The 22,507-nt window shown below is 38.5% G+C and overlaps 1 protein-coding gene across 6 annotated transcripts in view; it reads right to left on the reverse strand.

The window, feature by feature from the left end:
• The window catches only part of CCDC141 (coiled-coil domain containing 141), a 241,259-nt gene that overhangs the window by 41,776 nt on the left and 176,976 nt on the right, over positions 1-22,507 (reverse strand). For 5 of the 6 annotated variants that reach the window (XM_043488048.1, XM_043488047.1, XM_043488046.1 and 2 more), the window contains 8 exons: positions 21,402-21,543; positions 19,206-19,325; positions 16,746-16,937; positions 11,227-11,406; positions 4,865-5,044; positions 4,169-4,294; positions 1,852-2,040; positions 433-612 (listed from right to left, as the gene is read on the reverse strand). In XM_043488048.1, coding sequence (XP_043343983.1) covers positions 433-612; positions 1,852-2,040; positions 4,169-4,294; positions 4,865-5,044; positions 11,227-11,406; positions 16,746-16,937; positions 19,206-19,325; positions 21,402-21,543 — 1,309 coding nt within the window. The remainder of the gene's footprint in view (positions 1-432; positions 613-1,851; positions 2,041-4,168; positions 4,295-4,864; positions 5,045-11,226; positions 11,407-16,745; positions 16,938-19,205; positions 19,326-21,401; positions 21,544-22,507) is intronic. The other variant, XM_043488049.1, reaches the window with a different exon arrangement.

Below are 22,507 nucleotides of genomic sequence, written 5' to 3' on the forward strand. Positions count from 1 at the left end.
AAATTTGTATCAGAAAAACTTGCTCTGTACTTAAATCTCATAGAGTTTAATAGATTCACATACCCAAGTCACTCCGAATATACTTAAAAGGTTTACAATTTTGGGTATCAATTTAAAATTTAAAATAAATAAAATTAAAAGTTTAGTTCCTCTTTATTTCAATGTGAAAAACAAACTGCCATTATAGATAGCAATTCTATAACTTTTAAGTTAGCATGAGAATAGATGTATTAAACAAGATTATAAAATCAGATTTCTTTCTCCTTAAAGAATTGTTTAGATGTGGTAGAAACTTACCACAAATAAGTATCCCAATGGCTTAATGTAGTTTTTAATTGAACATATATACCAGGCAGTCTGCCTGGTTTCTTTCATATTACAGCCCAACTCCCAGCCATATCAGGTAAAAATGACAGTTTCTAAGTTGCTTACAGGCTGCTGCACTGATGAGATGACATCCACCCCCAAGGAGAGAGCCAGTTTATGGAGATGGTCTATGTGCGCCTGTTTTGCCCGAGAGCGTCTGAGGAGGACCTGGGCATTGTGAGCATCATTCATTTCCTTTGTCTGTTCTGGAAACTCCAGTTCTCTTGATTTGAAGAGTCTTCCCAGCTGGAATTTAGGCCATTAACAATTAACCTGGGTTTCATATTTTTATGAAGACAGTGTTTTTTTTAAATTGAGGTATAGTTGATGTATGGTATTATGTAAATGACAGTTGTACGATATAGTGATTCACAATTTTTAAAGGTTATACTACATTTATAGTTATTATAAAAATATTGGCTATATTCCCTAAATTGTATAATATGTCCTTGTAGCTTAATTTATACCTAAATGTTTGTACCTCTTAATACCCTACCTCTGTACTGCCCCTCCCCACCTCCCTCTCCCCACTGGTAACCACTAGTTCTCCATATACGTGAGTCTGATTCTTTTTTGTTATATTCACTACTTTGTTATACATTTTAGATTCCACACGTGATATCATACACATCTTTGTCTTTCTCAAAGATATATTTTTAAAAAATGCTTATTTCCTATAACATATTTAACTAGCTAGTCCACTGCTGACAAGTCCATCTAAAATTATTAGTATTATAGACAAATAAATGTTATAATGGTGCAAGTCAATAGAGTAAAATTAAGGGACTAACATTGCCAGTTCTATTAAAGAAGAAAGCACTGTTTGTTCATAGCCTAAAACTTTAGCAAGATGTAGGTCTGTGATTTGACTAAATTCAGAAACTATTTTCAAGGCATTTCAATACGTCTCTATTTTCTGTTGTGTGTGTATATGCTCAGTGGTATTTTCTGTTAAGAGAGGCCAATATCTATGAAGTTCTACTGACACTTCAATTATAAATTTTTTTTCTTCCCTTTTGTTGCTTATATATACCCTACCTTAAGTTACTTATGCCCTAACTTTTGTTAGGGGAACAAAAGTAATTAAGAATCAAGATATTAAAAAAGACAGATGTGTGGAATAAACAGTGAGAGTTCAAGGAATTAAGAAGAGAGAGAAATCACTCCAAGGGAGGTAGGATTGTTAGATGGAGGGACAAGGTTTAAGTGGTATAGAGGAGAGAGAAGGACCTGACAGATAAAGGCAGCCCAAGAGTCAGGGCTTGGAATAAGTAATGTAGGTGCCATCTTTGAGGGACCAAGGATAGCTGTTTGGCTGGTAGATTGGGGAGGATGGGGCTCAGTGCGAGAAAAGTCAGGAGCCAGATTGTGGAAAGCTTCTAGTATCAGAATAAGCAACCTGGCCTTTATTTATTGCATAATCACTTATTTTTAATTTCATAGTTTAAAACTAAGAGTCTTCCAGACACCCATGGTAAGTCTTACCTCTTCTCTGACTTGGTGGAACTGGATAATCTTATATAGGATGTCCTCGTAATCTCGGATTCTCTGTTTCTGGTTCTGATGGAAGTGAATAAGGTCCTTCAGCTGTTGAGACTTTTCTTTCACAGGTGCTCCTTTGCCATTTAACTCTTCTGACTCTTTTATAATATACTGAACCTCATCATTCAGTTGCTGAAGAGTTGAAAGCAATAAAAGAAATTAAGCTTCTAGAGAGCTTTTTACTTTACAACTGACATATGAAGATCTCAATAACAAATCACTCTCTTACTTGTTAACAAACACTTATTGTGAGGCTCACCCTGCAAATCCAGGCATTGTGTGTGATGCTAGGGATATATTATTCCATCCTAATCTCAGATACATTTTTAAAAATTTAAATTAACATTAAATTTAAAATTTTTTTAAAAACACAAAAAAACTTTCAAAATTAGAGGGCAAAATGGAAAGTCATATATTTCTATGCCATAGCACAGAGTCATCTAGTCATCTGCTAAGTAAATATATTCTAGATACTCTCTGAGGCCATGACCATCTGTGATATTTAATAAAACTAGAATCAGGTGGTATGATAAGAACACCACAAGAAGACAAGTATAAAAGTACATTGGGTGAATTATCTGTCCTTTGGGATAAAAGAATGATCAGAATAAACCACCAGCTGAGCATCACAGTAGCTATGCTGCTTTAAAAGCAGTCATCCCCCCCTCAAAAAAAAAAGCAGTCATCCTAGAATCCACAAATAGCCACCATTGTAGGGAGGGACAAATCACCTTCTTTCTACACAGCGGTGCTCAGATAGCCCTTATAGGAATCTAGATCCTGGTGGACAGTTCAAAGAGGAAGCCACTATAATTTCAGATGAGACTGGGTATGTTCAGGGTGGTATGGCCATCAACTATGATTTCAGGGTCAGATTTTATGTGAAGGATAAAAGTAATGGAAATGATTTAAGCTAAGGAGATAATTTACAGAAGAGTGATCTAGTAAGGGTATTCAAGTTGACATCAAGTGCATGGGCATCAAATATACACACATCACGGTGACAGAGCTAAAAAATCTTGATAACAGTTCCTGATTTAGAGGAATTTATACACACACACACACTTGCTCATGAGCAGCGGTATGTGCACACATGAAATGAAGATACATATGACACAGAGTATAACAAAGAAACTAACAGATAGGTTAGTAGAATTTTCTAGGAGTTTGGAGGAAAGAGTTCACTGTGGGCTACAATGGTATGTGTGCGTGTGTGTTGGGGGGTGGTTATGTATTACATCCCTTTTGTCTTGTGTGTGTGTGCACACATGTGTGCATGTGCATGCTCGACTCTTTGTGACCCCATGGACTATAGTCTGCCAGGCTCCTCTGTCCATGGAATTTTCCAAGCAAAAATACTGGAGCAGATTGTCATTTCCTACTCCCAGGGATCTTCCTGACCCTGGAATCAAACCCACGTCTCCTGCATCTCCTGAACTGGCAGGGGATTCTTTACCACTGTGCCACCAAAGAAGCCCCCAGTTTTGTCTTAAAAGAACATAAATTAGATATTCCCTAAAGGAATCTTCAAACTTCCAGTCCTGGGATTCTTTACATCCAACACTTGCAGAATAGTGACAAACAGAAACACAGGTATCTTAACTTTGCAGCAAAGAACAGAATCCAGGTAGGGGGATAAAATGACTGACAAACTTTTCCAGCAGTTGTGTCTGGCTCAGGAGTGGCAGGAAGTGGAGGTTAAGGAATGCAGACGCCATCAGGGTCTGGGAATATGACTCCTGGTTTTTTCTCTCACACCCTGAGGGCTCTCAGAGGGAGAATGGGAGAGCATAGCAAAATTCTCGGGATGGTGGCAGAAGGCTGGGGTGCCAGTGGGTAGGGACAATGACATCGCAAGGGTAATTTCAGTGACAGAGGACAGCAGAACCTCTGTGTCAAAGAGGGTCTAGCCTTGCTTTGAGATCTCTGAATCAAAAACATATCTATACCTTTTAGGAAAAGAATTAGAATAAATATATAATAAATACATTAATAAGGAAATAATTTAAATTAAAATAATCTAAGGTAAGAATATATTAAGGACCTTTTGTAGCCCAAATGTTTACATATCATCAAATATAGCACACTGCATTTAAAAAGGAAGAAAAATGTGTCTGACACATGGACTTTTAGAAAAGCAATGCTTTTGTTTTTTTAAAAATTGTAATTCATCACACGGTTAAAATTAATTAGGTGAGCTTCAACTGAACAGTTTTTCATTCTTTTTCATTCACCCAAGGTCATCAATTTGCTTCTTCACCTGGAACTGAGGCTTCATTTCATTCCATTTTTTCCGTAGACCTAAAATGGTCTGGAGACTCCCTCCAAGGTCAAGTGCAGACACAGGCATAAGCGCTTCCTGAAGAAGTTTTAAGTTTTGCGTGGTCTGAAATAGACATTAGATAGTTATGCATATGTTTTCTTTGTTGCCACCAGCAAATACATCATAATCATTCCAGTGATGACATGGTGTGTCATCAAACTTTGCCACTGCCATGAAAACACTCACTACCTAGAGTGAGCTTCTGGTTCTAAACCACGAATGAACAACAACAGCACAAGCCCTCTTTTCACTGTGGTAAAATATGCAAAACAAAAAAAAAATCTACCATTTTAACCACTTTTAAATGTGCAGATAAGTGGCGTTAGTGCACTTCACTGTGCAGTCATACCACCATCCATCATCAGAACTTTGTCATCTTCCCAAGCAGAAACTCTGTCCCAGATAAACGCCAACCTCCATTCCCCCTTCCCTCAGCTCCTGATAACCTCTATTCTGCCTTCTGTCTCCCTGAATTTGACTACTTGAGGTATCTCACAAAAGTGGAATCCCAATATTTATCCTTTTGTGTTTGGCTGACCTCACCTACGTTTCCAAGGTTCCTCCATGTTACAGCATGTGTCAGAATTTCCTTTCTTTCTAAGTCTCAATAAAACCCACTGCATGTTCCCTCACCTTTCTAAGCTGCTCTTTGAATGCTGCCCACTGCTGTTTCATGGGCTTGCTTGCAGCGGCTTTAAGTTGCCAGGCTGTCCGAAGGCGGCTGAGTTCTTCCCTTTCTGCCTTCTGGCTTTCCATAGTGTTCTCCATGACGTGTACTTCATTTTTCACATTTAATATTTCATTTTCTTTTGCCTGTGAAATTAATAACCTGTGTAATGGCTTTTCTTTTCCAAGAAATAAACATGGTTTTGCTTACAACTATTTTAGGAGGCAAAGGCTTTTTAGCCAAAGCAGAACATCGTCCTGACATCAAGAAAAGTCTGAAATGTGGTGTCCCAAGGACAAGAGAACAGAAAAAAAACAAGGATGGTCTTGGAATGCAGGAACAGAAAAAACCAGACCCTTATTGTCCTTCCCTCCCCCACGTTATAACTGTTAAAGGATTTCAGGTCCTCCTGAGCAGTATAACCTGCCTCCCTGCCTACCCCAAGGGAAGAAGGTATTTGCCTTACTCTTCCCCCCACCAGTATATGTGCCTCATCCAATCAGCAAATGACCAGCAAGACCCCTGTCCTGCTCCTAGTACCCTGAGTATAAAAATGGACTAAGAACCCATGTTCAATGTCGGTTCTCCCTTGAGCTGGCTTGCTGTTCTAACAGTGTCTCCCAATATAATAAACTTTATTCTCCTCTCCTTGTGCCTTATGTCTGGAAATTCTTTTCCAACCTGCGCATGGACCATGACATGAAAGGTCTGAGCACAGGCTGGGCACTCAGAGCCCATAATATATGCTTGGACATGAGCTTGCTAGTTGTTCACAACTCCACTGGCATTTCAATCCCCTCCTCTAAGATTTGTTTATTTCCTGGGGTTTAGAGGATGACTGAATGAGCACAAGGATATAGAAATTCTGAAGCTGAAATTATTTTAATGAATACATTTTGAAGTGGATTCCACCTTTAAACACACATTAGAATATGTCAATATCTCAGTATTAGGGGCCATGAGGGGGCAAATTGTTCCGGGTTTTTCTTTTTGTACTATCCTATTGTATACACTACAATTATTTTAACTTTTCCTTGTGAGAAGTTCCTCAAGTTATCAGATCTGAAATGTGCATCTATACAGTTGTTCTTTGGTATTCATGGGGGCAGGATAGGAGGAGGGTACTGGTTCCAGGACTTGCCCTAGACATCAAAACCAGTGAATGCTCAAGTCTCATGGTTGGCTTTCCATACCTGCAGGTTTCAACCAACTCTGGATAGCGTTCTGGTTGATCCAAAGTTGGTTGAATCCAGGAATGTGGAAGCCCTGAATATGGAGGGCCAACTGTATCTCTATATTTGTATCTCTATACCCTGGTGGCTCAGCAGTAAAGAATCTGCCTGCAATGCAGGAGATGCAGGAGACACAGTTCGATCCCTGGGTCAGGAAGATTCCCCTGGAGGAGGAAATGGCAACTCACCCAGTATCCTTGTGGGAACAATCTCATGGACAGAGGAGTCTTGTGGGCTACCGGCCATGGGATCGCAGAGAGTCAGACATAGCTGAGCACACACACACACACACACACACACACAGTATACCAGAAGCACAATATCTAAGTTCCAAGACTTCTCTTCCCAGCTTTAATATATTCTGGCTATCTGATTTAAAATCCTTTAAACAACGGTTTTAAATAATGGGAAATTCAATTAGAGGGAAAAGTATAAGAGAGACAAGGAGTAAAACCATGTACTTTTTTAATGTCCAAACATCAAAAAAGGCAGAAGAATATTTGTTTAGCAAAATAAAAATCTGCTTTGATGGCCAACTTTTCTCAGGAAATCCTTGAATTTCTAAGGAGCAACTGTACATCAATTTCTATAATGGCAATGAGAGCTGGGTATCTAAAAGTCAAAAGACTTTTTAGATTATAGTCAGAAGATAGTGTCATGAATATGTAATAAGACATTTTAAATAATAGGTAGGCCATCTTATTTTAAAATTATTTTAAATGACATTAATATTGCATAATTATATTAATGTAGACATTATAAAGTGTCATTTAATTGCAAAAAAAGCCTGCAGGTGCTAAATGTGATTTCTCCAATGAATTTGGGAATCTAGTAATAAAATGATGTATTCTATAACTATGATGAACAAGACACATATTATGAAAGATATTAGCCACAGTATTACCTAAAGTAAATCGTATTTTTATCTATGCTATAAATAAAGATAGGGTATCTTTAACATATTATTAAGAAACTATTAATAAAAATGTTACATAATACATGATCTAATGGAAAATTGGAATGTGTAGCATGTCAATGACAACTATAATCTGAAGAGTGTACACTCTGAATGAGGCCCAGAAAAAAGAGCGCTATGATAGGATTTGTTGATGCCTAGCTACCAGGATTCAAGAAAACTGCTTATGCATTTGGCAAGTATAAGTACTGTGGCCACTCAGAAAGATTAAATGCTTTGTCTAGTTAGTAAACACTAACTACTCATTCCATATACTTCTGTATAAGGTCACTGAAAAATCTGGCATCATGTGGTCTAAATAGGGCACTAGATATTCCATTCTCCATGTAGATTCACACACAATGAGTGGTCTCCTGACATCTTGCTTTTCAGATATCTTGATAACTGGCAGACAGTACTCCAGGTAACATTCTTTATTTGCCACTATAAATTACTAAACTGACACTTTCATCAAGATGTCTACCAGATTTCTACCCTAAATTAGTTTCTCTCATTGTGATGATATTTAGATGAATTGAAAATTTTTTTCATTTCAAGCTTGAAAAATCTGAGCCTTGGCAACAATCAAGAGTAGAGCACACAGCAGAAAGTGCCAGCTGGCCTTCTTCCTTCCTAACCACCAAACTGGTTACCACATTTCAGCACTAATGTTTGTTTAAAAGCCTAATGGTCCAAAAGATATGAAGAGAATAAAAATTGTGTTATACTTGCTTTACCAACAATTTTCTATCTCAGAATGCCACTGAACTAATAAAATTAAGAATTATGTAGACCTTAATTCTTATCAGTAAGGGGAAATTTATCATATGATAGTGGTAAGGACCTTGAGTTAAAGTGACCATGTTTATAATGTCAAGATAAAAGGCCACCAAGTTATGTAGTAAAATAAACACTATTTCTGAAAACTCCGAATGGACCTTTGACTATCAGAGAACCTAAGTTTAGACATAGATATAAAATAAAATTTTGAATGGATTCCTACTGCAGATCTTAAATGAAAATCTGGCCATATGATCTTAAACATTCTGAATAAGGAAAAAAGGACTTCTGTTTCTGAGTAGGATGGAGTAGCCAGGGGCAGAGCAGTGCTTCTACCTAGAACAACTAGAAAAGCTGGAATAAAGGCAGAAGGCATCTATTTAAAGATCAAAAGAATTAAAGAGGCCAAGACTCCAGGGAAGGATGAATCTGAGAGTTGTGAGCTCACCTGCAGCCGGGGGCTTTTCCCAGTTCTGTGCACTGAGAGTAAAGCTGATCATGAAGATTTACTGGGGAACAGAGAAACCAGTAGAGCTTTTGACAGACACTGGTGGAGGTGGGGGGGTTCAAGCACACAGGGGATCTTTATCTCAGAACATTGACAAGATACCAGGGCTGAACAGGGCAGGGCAGTAGATTAGAAAACCCAAGCAGATGCTTCTGAAAAGCAGAGTGGAGGTTTTTAGCAGCCTCCCAAGACTCCTCAAGCTAGAAACCTGCCAGGCAGACAGAACTCAGAATGTACCAAGCTCCAACTTGAAAACAACGAGAGCCCAAGGTCATCAGAATAGATGGAGCCTTGACAGAACTATAGTCCAGACTCAACTTCACCAGCTCCTGGTTGGCTGAAGTGATCTTCCGCCAATACTTACCTAGGGAAAAAACATAACACCATCTGGAATCACAATTTTTTATACATATTCACTCATCATCCCAAGACAGGATGACACAGCTAGAAACCAAGAGAAAAAGTAGACAATAGAAACAATTCCAGATCCAGATGTTAGACTTAGCTGACAAACACTTTAAAATATCCATAATTAATATGGTCATGAAAGCATAGGAAAGATGGAGAAAGAGAGGATACAAAAGAAATTTCTTCTGGCAATATAATGTAGTAAAGAAAGAACCAACTAGAAATTCCAGAACTGAAAAATATAATTTCTCAAAAGGAAGACAGTACAAAAAAGGCTAGACCAAGAAAAGTGCAGTTTGCAAATATGTAAATTCCTTTTAAGTGCAAATTAGAGAAGTATACAGTGAAGAGATACACATAACAATATACTAAAAAAAAGTAAAAATCTTAAAGATAGATATAGATAGATAATATACGTTCTAAATCTTCCAAGTAAATAATAATATTGTTCATAGTAAAGCACAAATATAAGAACATAGGTAAAATACTCAACAGGTCTTCACTGATGCTTAAGGATAGTGTTAGATGAATTAGAATTATTAACTGCATATTTTGTTTCCATACAGATTTAAGAAGAATGGTCTTTAAACAACAAAGTTTGAAACAATTAAGATAAAGAAGAAATTGTAGCTCAAAGTAGATGAGAATAGTTAGAGACTGTTTCAAATGAATTTGGGCTCCAGATTGAGATTCATCACATGTCAGAGTTCTGAGAAAACTGCAGATGTCAGCCATCTCTGCAAATCTACAGAAAATGGGAGAAGGGCCAGAAAATTAGAGAAAGAAAAATGCCCTGATTTTCAGATGGGGGAAAGGCTGGACTATGTGATTTACTGATCAATAAGCTTCATACTGAAAACCAGGGCAATAAAATCATTACTGATCAAGCAGATTGTGAGTACTTTGGAAAAAACCCTTAGATCACCAGGAGTCAACCTAGTTTTTTGCCAAATTATATTACACAATTGATAGGATACTAGGTAGATAGACCTTCCTTTCAGCAGCAACTTCCAATAGAGACTTGAGGAGAAGGTTGTGAAATGCTGGTTAAAATAAAGTACTATGAGGAGTGTCAATGATAGTTTCAAAGACTGGTTTATCAACTGATTGCTTAATGGAATGGAGTATCAACCTGTCCCTCAGACACTTTTTATTAAAGATCTAATTGCAGCCATGGGAGGCTTACTTATTAAAATATGAAATTAAGCCCAGGAGAGACGGCTAATGTAGTAGATAGCAGGCACAAAATTAGTTTAACAAGATGCAATCATGAGTTAAAACTAACAAAGTGATACAAAGTAGGAATAAATATAAAAGCTCACATTTGTATGTAACAGATAAATAGGCGACAAGGATATAAAATGGGAGAGACCCATCTTGGCAGGAATTGCAATAAAAATGTAATACAATTACAGTTTTCTTCCATCACAAGCTTAAATATGAACCAATAAAGTAAAATTATTGCTAAAAGCACTATTATAATCTTAGTTCTTATCAGTAAAGAATGATATCCAGTTTGTGTTGAAGTGGTACTGTACTTTTTGTTTACATTTTATGAATGATTTTGATAAGTCACGGACCATTCTGAGAGGAAGGATTAGGATGAAGAAAGAAATAAAGCTACCTCTTAAATGATACAAAGTATTTATATCTAGTTAGCTGGAAAAGACTCAAATTAGACTTTGCAACTGTTTTCCAGGTTTGAAAATTTTTGAGTGTAAGAGGGATGAAATATGAATATATTTTTCTTCCCTGTGGATCTATAGAGGGTTAGAATCAGATATGAAGAGAGATTCAACTTAACATTAAAAAAAAAAGAAACAAACCTTTCTAGAAGTTGGAATTTTCTAACAATAAAACAAACAGTTTAATAGGAAGACACTTGAGGTATTGAAGGAGAGGTGGATTAACCATCTTTTAAGAATAAAGAGTTCTATAGTGAATGGGCCTGAAGTTGATATAAGTATTCTAGTATACTTTACAGACCTAACTTAACAACTAAAATTAGGGTACATTTCGAAGTACAATGGGGCTTAACTATGAAAATCTGGTATTATAAGAAATTCTTCAAAATGAAGATTCATCCTAGATGTTATCTTCAGCCTCTGGAAATCTTGTAAACATCTTTTTGCATGCTCTCAACATAACTCAGAACTTTGGGGTGAACCTCTGAGGACTCTGTGTAATAATAATAATGTTGCATTCAGATTATTGTCATTCTTTCTTCTTAACAGATATAATAGCCTTCATATGATAAACTCACAAGGGGTCTAGGACCAAAGAAGCTCAAAAATGCTGGGCTTCAGGACTGTTCGCAGGTGATTGAAGCTAAAAAGAACTTCTTAAACCAGTCTGGCTGAATGACAGCTGAAATTTTGAATTTATGAACTTGACTTTGACAAGTAATCCTTGAAGAAGGTGTGACTCATTTAATGTCATTCTTACCATATTTATTAAATTAAGGAACTCGAGCCCAAGGTCGTGCGTTAAAAAACTCCTCTTTAAAAATAGCTGCCACTGCTTCTCCACTGAGTCAGACCAATGCTTGGCTTCAGCACCGCCCTCTTCCTTTCGTAGGATATCAGTTTGGTAAAACTCTTTTAGGCCCTGACATTGCTTCTCTACCTGAAAAAAAGAGAGAGAATATAAATGAAAGTTAAGAACACTTGAAAACATTTTTAAAGGGAAAAATACTAGATTCCAGTGAAAGCCTCTATAAAAATTTACTTGGAACCTACATTTCAGAATTCTTTAAATAATTATTAAATACTGTCAACTTACTGAAAAGACACAAATCTATTTAGGTTGTTGAAAGACCAGACTGACTACCACTGGGTGGTAAATTGAGCTGACAAGTTTATTATTCGGGAGACCTAGTTACTGTAGCCAAAATCATATTTATGTACTGTACATGTGTATGCTTTGCAACTGGGGACAATTTATGTCAAAGACCAATGTGGTTTCATTTTAGAGCTGAGTTTTATAATTCAGAAGAAAGGTAAACATATAAAATCAAGGATTACAAATCAAAAGGAAATGTAAATCAGTGAAAAATTATTCATAATCAGTAAATCACGACTTGCTTCTTCTCAGTGATAAGCCAGAACAAAAGAGTACTAATAATTATGAATTTTCTGTACATGTATTAATATTAAACTGTCTCCATGAGAAAATGTTATTGAGGTTACTTCATCTCCCTAGAATTATATTTTCTCATTGGCTAACCAATGTAAGCAGTGCTAGATTATTTTAAATCAGTCTCTTTGGACAGAATTTATATAAAGTCAAAGGTGCCTGTAGAACTATAGATTAACACGAAACTGGGTATTATAGAAGTAGTAGAAAAATTTTGACACAATTTTTTAAGCATTTTGAATAATACTTAATAGCCAATGGGCTTCCCTGGCGGCTCAGATAGTAAAGAATCTGCCTGCAATGCAGGAGACCTGGGTTTGATCCCTGGGATGGGAAGATCTCCTGGAGAAGGGTATAGCTACCCATTCCAGTATTCTGGCCTGGAGAATTCTATGGACGGAGGAGCCTAGTGGGCTACAGTCAATAGGATTGCAAAGAGTCTAACATGACTGAGCAACTTTCACTTTCTTTCAGTTTAACAGCCAATAGGACAAGACTCAAAGAGTTCATAACTACTGAAAGCCATCTGAAGAAGGTAAGAAATTTCAGGCAGTGGTTAGTCACTATATTTTAAAGATTTTAACATCGTTCCTAATTTAGTGAGCGCTGCAAAGGGCACTCACAGAAGTTCTCTCCTCTTTCCCCATATTCCATTTATTCATGCCTCTGTTTTGCTCTTGCTTATTTCCTCAGCCCAGAATGATCTTTTCTCAGTTTTCAACTCCTACTTATCCTTCATGAGATAGTTAAAAGGCTACCTCCTCCAGGGTTTCTCCTAAGATTTCATACTAAGAACTAAGCATCTATCTCCTTGGGCTTCCAGAGATAATTCTGGGAGAAAGTGAACCATAAGAAAATTATTATAACACGAAGACAAGTATGCACACAATGTTCTGGGCACGCTGAGGAGGGATCACCAACTCTATCTAAAGAAACTGGGAAGCACAATGGAAGTAACGCTTGATCTGCGTCTTTTAGAATTGTCCAGGGTGACACGGAGCAGGAGAAGGGGGCACCAGATGGAAGGAATAATGAGTGTGAAGGCACAAGTGTGAAACACGGGCTGGTTAAGAGCGGGATAAACGATCTTGGTGTGGGTGAAGTCCAGATAGCACACGCTGAGTGTTAAGAAGCAAGCATGATCATTGGGTTGGGATAAAGCCAGCCAGCAGGTTTCAACACGTTTGGTACTCTACTCAACATGATGTGACACATTCTCGTTATCTTGAAACAACTGATAGCTCTCACAGTGACTCAGAATCAGCATGACAACCATCAGTACATCAGTGGCATTGTGCGCTACAGGCCGGGGTGCCAATCTGATGGGCTGTCAGTTATGTGAAATTCTCAAAACCTAAACTTTAAGTCATCCTCCTTTCTTAACTGCTCAAAAAAAAACCTCCTTGAATGTAAGTAAGCATGATGTCATTACAGGAATTCCCTTGAATATGGACTAGTTTCTTTTAAGTGAATTAATAATCAGCTTTAATACATTATTTGAGAGTAAAAGTCATAATTTGGGTCACAAATTACATTTGTCATATTGCCTGAATTTTAGGAGGTAACATGATCAGATTTGCTTTAGAATGATAATTTTTTGAAAGGCATGAAGGGGAGAATTACAGAAGGCAGAGAGAACAGGCAGATACAATTTCTTTAACCTCAGCAAGAATGATGAGGCCCTGCACTGAGGAGGTGATGGTACAAAGATGGGAATTCAGAAACCTCTTAGCTTGTCTCTAAAGACAGATATGGGATAGCATGGTCTTCAAAATATGGAAAAACAAAAGGGAGGAGACTGGGGATTAAACCTCAGCTCTGATGTTTACTACCTGTTTTGTCTAACTTCCTAGAACTTCAGTTTCTCTCATTTGTAAAGTGAGGATAATAGTGAATACATATAGGGATATTATAAGGATGAAACAAAATCAGGAATTGATACAAAATAAGTGCTCATTAACAGAGGGATTAGAACAGACTTTGAACTTCTACACAGGACTTCTGAAAGATGATGGGGTCATTCATCCAATGCCAAAATAAAGGAGGAAACACGTTTGAAGAAAAGATAACCAGTTGTGTTTTGGTGAGTTTTAAGGAGGTTACAGAATACCAGTAGGTAGGTAGTATAATTGGAAGCTGAAAATATTGGCCTGGAGCTCAAAAGAGTTGGGGCTGAAGAACCAATTGTGGGTTACTGATGCATTGAAAACCAAAGGTGTGTTGGTTGGGGGTGATTTTTGTAGGGAGAGTGTATAGAATGTACAAAAGAGAGCGCAGGCAAGAACTCTTGTGACCCACCACACTTCAGGAATGGAGAACTGAATCAGGAAAAGGAAGTAACAGATAAAGAAGCAAACAGGATGATTGCCCCAGTTACGTGAAATATCCAAATAAGGCAAATCTATAAGGACAGAAAGCAGATTGGTGCTTGCCTGAGGCTGGGGGATGGGCAACCAGGACTGACAAAAAGTATCCATAGGCTCTTTTTGGGGTGGTGGAAACATACCAAAACTGGACTGCACTGATGTTTGCACAATTTTATGAATAAACAGTAAAAATCACTACATCCTAAAATGGGCAAATTTTATGGTATGTAAATCATACCTCAATAAATCTGTTTTTCTTTATAAAGTCAAAGGAGGTAAGTATGAGTAACTGGGTTAAACAAATATGGCAGAGAGATTAAGTGGAATAAAGACTGAAAAGACACCATTTCATCTGTCAACTAGCAAGTAACAAGCTCATAAGAGTGTTTTCAATGGAGTGAAGAGTTGGTAAAAGGCAAGACTGAAACAAGGATAAACTGAGTGGCAGTGGGATGAGGATTGCAGAGGATCAACAAGAAGAGGAAAGAAGCGTCATCTTCCCATCCCCAGAGTCCAGATGTGAAAGGAAAGAAGACGATAGAGTGGCAGCCTTAGTGAGGGCAAGACTATCTTGGGGAGACCGGTAGATGAAAACGAAGGAAGAAATATAAGAAGCAAATTTTCAAAATTCAAGAATGGATGCTGAAGCTACATTCTGAAGGATTCAGGAGCAGACAAGGAGGTACTGATGGCTGGTTTTGAGGGGACATACACGGAAACGCCACTTTGTTGGTGACAGTGGAGGAATGGTGAAAATGTCAGTGGGTTTGGAAGCTGATAGAAGACAGGGCAGTTTGGCTCAACGGACTCTTTTTTTTTTTTCCAGTCACATACAAGGTAAGGGTGCAGATTTAGGAACGGAAACTGTGGTAAGAAGTTTGAGAACCGCTACTAAATGGGCAGCAACTAGAGAGCATGTGGTGGGGAGGGGGGTGCTCAGGTGAGGAAAAGACCCTTGAATTTGTAACAGCACCAATCAGCACAACTGTATGATTTCCACAGGAGCGTCTGGGAGTTTGGAAAGAGAAGCAGAGTAAACAGTGTTGGATTGATCTAGAATTGTGAAGTGGCAGAGTGAGGGTGGAAGCCAGGGAAGTGAGGGTATGGGGAGTGTAATGGAACTGAATAAGCTGGCGAGGAGAGAAGGAAAGCCCATGGGAGGAGGAGGCTGGACAGACTGAAAGCTCTGCCAGGGGGAGGACAGGAGCCTCTGCCAGGTGAGCTAACAGAGCGAAAGCTGGGCAGATGAGAGGACAGGAGGTCCTTCTGTGGAAGTGCTATCTGTAAAGCTGAGGTGTCAGCCCTGATCACCAAGTCCCTGGTCCCAGAGGCCAGAGTGGCCAGTGGAAGTAAGCGCTGAGCTAGAAACTAAGAAGGCACATTTTTGGCAATGAAGATGCAGAGCAAGTACTTCTTTGTACCTTCTCCACCATGTCAAGTTTGGAGAAAATGTTCATCAACAGAACAACCTGTCAGTTGGAGTACTTCTGCCAAACCCTGACAGTTCAAGGTTAAGAAAAATTTAAAGAAAATTAAAATCCAGGATAAAGAAAGATGTGGAAAAGGAGACAGTGGTTCCCTGAGATTTCCAAGGCCTGGGCACGGCCTTCCTTCAGCTGGTGAGAACTCAGACTACTGTAGAAACGAGAGTAGATAGAGGCGAAGAGGGCAGATGGGATCATGGTGGTGCGAGGTGAGGATGAGTGTGGTGAGAGGACTGGAGGAGAAGGCTACTTGATTTTGGTGAGTTTACCCCTGAGTAGATTTTGCAGAGCTCTACCTGCACCCTTCTCCCTGAGAGGAGAATGCACATGGGTGCTCCCCTGGCGGCCCAGGGACAAAGAATCTGCCTGCCAACCAAAAGACGTGGGTTTGATCCCTGTGTCGGGAAGATTCCCCGGGGGAGGAAATGGAAACCCGGTCCAGTACTCTTGACTGGGGAAATCCCACGGACAGAGGAACCTGGCGGACTGCAGTCCATGGGGTCACAAAGAGTTGGACGCAACTGAGCAATTGAGCATGGGTGGACTGGGACCAGAGTTAAGAGGGGGGACTCCAGCACGTTTCCATTACTGATGTCACCTTCGAGAAGCTGGGACCTTTGAGAGACAGAATGCTAGTCTACCAGAGGGAATTTTACAGATTGTTTAGTACAAACCAGTCAAAATAATGCTTCCTAAGAAGCTCTCAGAGGAAACTTATTAAGAAGCATTAAACAAGACAGATCTGAGACCAGACTCAACAGACCATAATTTCCAATTCATTGTACTTTAAATAAATCACACATATTGCTTAGGTATTTTGAAGAGACTGATGACTTACTTTAAAATAGAAAATGACTGATTTTTAAATAATTTTGTTTTATGTTTAGATTATTGTAAATTATTGCAGCCCATAGTAAAAAGTGTTTCAACACAGCCTCTTTGTCATGCTGCCAAAGAGGTCAGTCCATAGGTACTGTACCTCCTCCGATGACTTCAGAAATGCCACGTAAGTTTGCAGGACTTGTGACCTGGAGTTGATGCTTTGGCCAAGTATGTTTAATTCTTCCTCTAGCCATTTAGCTTTAGAAGAAAGTGATGCCAATTCATCAAGTTCAAAATCATGTTTCTCTGTCAAGAGTTTTGCAGCTGCTTCTAATTCATGTGACGTCTCCTGCGAAAGCCGGGCGCAGGCGGTCAGCAGTTGACAGGGGAATCGTGAACACTCACATTCCATTACCTTTGGTTCAGCCATCTATTACAATTATTAATTGAACTTGTACCCAAACTCTCCTCAATAAAAAAGGAATATATTTCAAAATTCAAGAAAAGGCACCACTACACGAAAACCATCTCAAATTACTCTTTCAGTCTATTAGCTATACTTCTTATTTAGAACATTCTTTTTTTGTGTGTGTAGAGATAGAAGAAAGTTTGTTTAGTGTGAAAGGTTATAAAACAGACATGTTTAAAATAATTAAAATAATTATACATGATAATTGCTTTATGAAATTTACCAACAGCTCTAGAAAGTACTTAAATTAATTTTATTATATGAGATGATAAGTTTATAGACATTGTTTACTCATTTTTTAATTAAAAAAATTCCATATTAATTATTCAGTCTCCTTAAAATTTCCATTTATAAGAGTTTTTTAAAAATTAATTTATTTATTTTAATTGGAGGCTAATTACTTTATAATATTGTAGTGGCTTTGCCATACACTGACATGCATCAGTCATGAGTGTACATGTGTCCCCCATCCTGAACCCCCTCCCACTTTCCTCCCCATCCCATCCCTCAGGGTTATTCCAGTGCACCGGCCCTGAGCACCCTTCTCATGCATTGAACCTGGACTGGCGATCTGTTTCACATATGCTAATATACATGTTTCACTGCTGTTCTCTCACATCATCCCACTTGCCTTCTCCCACAGAGTCCAAAAGTCTGTTCTTTATATCTGTGTCTCTTTTGCTGTCTCACATATAGGGTCATCGTTACCACGTTTCTAAATTCCATATATATGCATGTAGGCAATACGGTACAGATGAGGTCTGAAAAACCTAAAGAGTCAGTAAAGTTGACTTGCCTAGGGTGGCTCTCGTATATTTTCTCTTGAGTGTAATTTCTGGCACATGAAATTTAACCACTGATTCAATGGATGGGTAGGTAAGCACTACATACATGATTGCCACAGACAGAGTCATGTTGTGAGACCAGGCTAGGATTCAAGCAAACATGAAAGACAAGCTACACCCTCATTTACAACAAGCAGGGACTGCTCTTGCGCTTGTATTTCATACACTTCCCAAATACTCCACTAACCGAAGGTAACTTTAATTTACAAGCGCTGCTCCCACAGAATACTCTGGGAAAAAGGAAACGGAGGAGTTTCTCCCCATGAAATGTCCTCCTTTTCTCTCAAATTTTTAAAATAAAAAAATGAAATTGACTTCAGGCATGTATTTCATTTTAGACGTTTTAGATAATGAATTTTAAAAGTTTTTTTTTTTTTTAAATAATGAATTAAAAGCAGCCCCTTAAATATTGGTTCATCTGTGAGTTTCAGGTGGGGATGCTATTTGTGAAGGAGACTCTTGGATAAAATAGGAGATTGGGATTGATGTATACACTTTTATATACACTACCATATATAAAAGAGATAATCAACAAGGACCTATGTATACACAGGGAACGCTACTCAATATTCTGTAATAACCTATATGAGAAAAGAATCTGAAAAAGAATGTGAACATACACACACATATGTATAGCACTTTGCTGTATAGCAAAAACTAACACAAAATTGTAAATCAATAATACCCCAACATAAAATAAAAATTAAATTAAAAAAAAAAGAAATGATGGAATAGTGAGGCCATTTTCCTGCAGACATGGGTACTTGCTCCACCTTCCTAACAGGTCCCAGCAGGTGGGGACTTTGTGTGAACCCAAGTGCCATGCAAAAGGGGTGAAAGGGTGCTAGAGAAAATTCCAGATAGAAGAGGGGGCATCTTCTGTCTCTAAACATTGGGTGTGCAAACAAGATTTTTTTTTTTACCTCCTGGAATCTACATTAGTGCATGCTGCTTTTGGTAATTTTCTTTTGCAATTTACTCTACCAGAAAATCACAAATAGCCTTAGAGAAGCACAATCCCTGCCTCCTCTGGAACCCCCAGAAGAAGCTGCAAGGAAAGAGGGCCAAATGAGTGTCTAATACCAGCCCATAATGCTGAGATTCTATGAGCTCAAACACCCTAAGAAATGCACATATAAGTAATTTAGATGCACTTACTAGTAGGAGTTTTTAAGTCATTATTTGCCATAATACTAATTTAGAATTGCAGACCTTAAGGGAGCTAGGATTAAGTTTTATAGCTACTGAAAAGAAATTATATTTACAAAATCATAACTATAATAATAACTCTCATTTTATTTACCTTAGCTTGTTTATCTAGTTCCAGATATTTGCTCAAAATCTTCTCTGATTCAGAAAGGTTGGAACCGATATCCATTGCATTGAAAAGTACTGTGCTGATTTTCTGAATGGACATTTCAACCTTCAGAAATAAAGAATATATTGCAGCCTTAGCAATAAATATTGGCATATATGCATGCATACGTGTAGGAAAGATAGATATTGCTCTCTACTTTCCCATTACACTTTAATATATATCAATTTAATCTAAAAATAGTCTAAAATATTTCAGAATTTTATATTTAATAATGCTGCTCTTCATATGAGGTAGTATTACTGACCCACCAAGAAAGGATACACATTTATAGATATTTCTCTTATTAATAGCAATGAGATATCAGCAACAATACACATTCTCTAAAAATTTATTGTCTATATTACCTAGAAAGGATAAAGCACTTGTCAACACATCAACAGAGATGAACTTTTCTGGTTCACTAAATCACAATCATGCATTATATGCTGAATGGAGCCCAATTTACAGGTACATTTTGAAGCAGAGGTTCAGCACAAGTATTATATCACTCTATGGATTACTTTATTTAGGGCTGAGGGCCTCCAGGGCAGCACCACTTGCTATATATGTGATAAGAAAACACAGGAGCATGCTCAGGAGACTTAATTGATGAATGTGGGCGACTTCAATACACAAGGATAAATGAATATAGTGACCTGTAAAGGGTTCTATTCAATTCAAGTTACTGCCTTACTCTGACTAGAGTCCATACTTCCCAGAGTCAAATTGGCTCTGACTTCACAGTAGCAAGACAATTAACAATAGCCATTTGAGTTTCTACTGTTTTCTCCACCACTACCACATTAGCTTGAATCTCAGGCTCCAGGGAATGCAACACTACAGCTGCCGCCATATTTGTAATCTCCCTGGACCCGAGCATCAGAACAAGGCTCACATTCCCATCTCTGGATCAATAACAGGTGAGGAGGCAATATAGATAGAGACTTGATTATTTAATGACCTCTCCTGTGAAGTCTATTAATTCCATTTGTGTAAGTCAGATATGTAAGTCCATTGAGGCAAATGAAAAAAAAATAATCATTGAAAATTTGAGACCCAGCCTTTGCAACAGGGTTCATTAGCATTATTGTCACTGAGATACTACTAGGTTTTGCTATAATTCCATCCACAGATCAGTAATTTTTGTTTAGTCAAATAGTAGCTGCCTGGTTTCATTCCTTTTTGAAAATAGGAAATAAAATTCTTCAAACCATTGTATTCACTTTGGAGAAAGGATTTTACGTGTCTGGTTTTATTCAGAGTGGCCTTGGCACGTTGCACTGTCTTAGTTCAATAAATTATGATAATGGCAATTTATTCCTGGAACCTGTAAAAATCATCTTTTTTTTTTTTTTTTTTTTTTTTGGTATCAGCCTGCTGTTCTTTTTTAAAAAAGATTTATTTATTTGTTTTTGGCTGCACTGGGTCTTCACTGCTATGCGGGCTTTTCTCTAGCTGCCATGAGCGGGGGCTACTCTCTAGTTGCAGTGTGCAGGCTTCTCACTAAAGTGGCTTCTCTTGCTGTGGGGATGGGTTCCGGGCCACGTGGGCTCAGTAGTCGTGGCTCCTGGGCTCTAGAGCACAGGCTCAATAGTTGTGGTGCACAGGGCTTAGTTGCTCCGCGGCAGAAAGGATCTTCCCAGACCAGGGATTGAACCTGTGTCTCCTATACTGGCGGGTGGATTCTTTACCACTGAGCCACCAGGGAAGCATTATCCACTCTTCTTCTATTGCATGGTGCCATGTCAATCAAAGCATGCATATGCGAGCCATGCACAGAACCGTGTAAATCAAGGAGAACACAGTCCCAATTGTGCACCTGGTTCAATTAACACAGTTCAGACAGTTCTGTGCAAAGTGAGAACTGCCTTTGTGTAAACATATTCAAGGCTGGGAGGCAGGAAGGATGATGCTTCTAGTTTTGGCAACCTAGGGCAGGGATGGTTGACGAGTAGTAGTGAATTACAACTTCGTTCTGTTTGAATATAACGCCTAACGTGGGATGAAGGGAATCCTAAGGATGCCCTGTCCTCCCACCATGCCCACATGCTGTCATCACCATACCATCATCTGTCACCACCAGGTAAGGAGCCGCATCTAAATAGCATTACACCTTAAGGAGGACACACTTTATGAAATTACCTCTCTTAGGTGGCCCTCCACTGAGGCTGTTAATTGCTGTCTCTTAAGAGCAAATTCCTTGTGCGCTGAACACTGTTCAGTCAGATGTTCTACCCGTCTTCTGATGCAGCCCATGATCTCACGGACACCGGTCACCCGGGAGCTGAATGGAACAACCAGCTGTTAGTTCACTCCACCCTTAGAGAGAAGCCCCAGGAACAGGGAACACTGGAAGATGAGTCTTCTGTAAGTATGACATGATGGAAGTTATTAAGCTTCAGGCTTCAGGATAATAGGAGCTAAGGAGCTATAGTCCTGGTACAGAACAGAGCAAAACCAAATGATGTTCTTTTGTTTAAGCCAGTCCTGAGGGAAAAGATGAATTATGCGTTTTTGCAACCAGGTCTAATCTTCTTTCCTAAAGACTCACTTTTTAATATTTCTCTAAGATGTTTTGAGAGCCCTATGGCAAAAAGCACAGTATGTCTGCCAAGAGTTTTCCTGGGGGTTTATTTGAAAGCTTCATTTATCTAAAGATGATCTTTGAATAGAAATGTGTATCAGCCAATTAACAAAACACTGACGGATCCAATAGGGTAAAATATTCATGTGACATTAGGTCCTAGTTCTGAAGGATTATGAATACGCAAGGCTGCAATCATTAGGTGAACACCAAACCATCGCAAATAATAAGGAATCTGATGTACATGTTCATAAAAAGAAACCAAGCCTCATATTATAAGTTTGTACCTGTTAATTATACACAGGTATAATTTTCGCACAAGGGCTGGCCTTGGGAGAAAAAGTGGTGTGACAGTTCACAAACTGAAAATGCCTTTATTTATTTATTTTTTTTTTGAAAATGCCTTTAAAACAGCAAACGAACTTTGAGTTGGACCCCCTTTGCTATGGTCTAAAGACACACCAGCAAGTTTCCAAAGCGTTTCCAACATAGGCTTACCAGCAATGCAAGACAGTGGAAGGACACAGCTGATGCAATGAGCACTTTCACGGCGTTCAACCTATCGCTGAGACAGAGCCTCTCCTAATGAGTAAGAAGCTGAAATCTTTAATTTCCCACCAGCCATCTCCTTCCAATACTCATAAAGATGAGCTGATAACTCTTA

The sequence above is a fragment of the Cervus canadensis genome, chromosome 15, assembly GCF_019320065.1.
Source record: "Cervus canadensis isolate Bull #8, Minnesota chromosome 15, ASM1932006v1, whole genome shotgun sequence".
In the NCBI taxonomy this organism is placed as follows: Eukaryota; Metazoa; Chordata; class Mammalia; order Artiodactyla; family Cervidae; genus Cervus; species Cervus canadensis.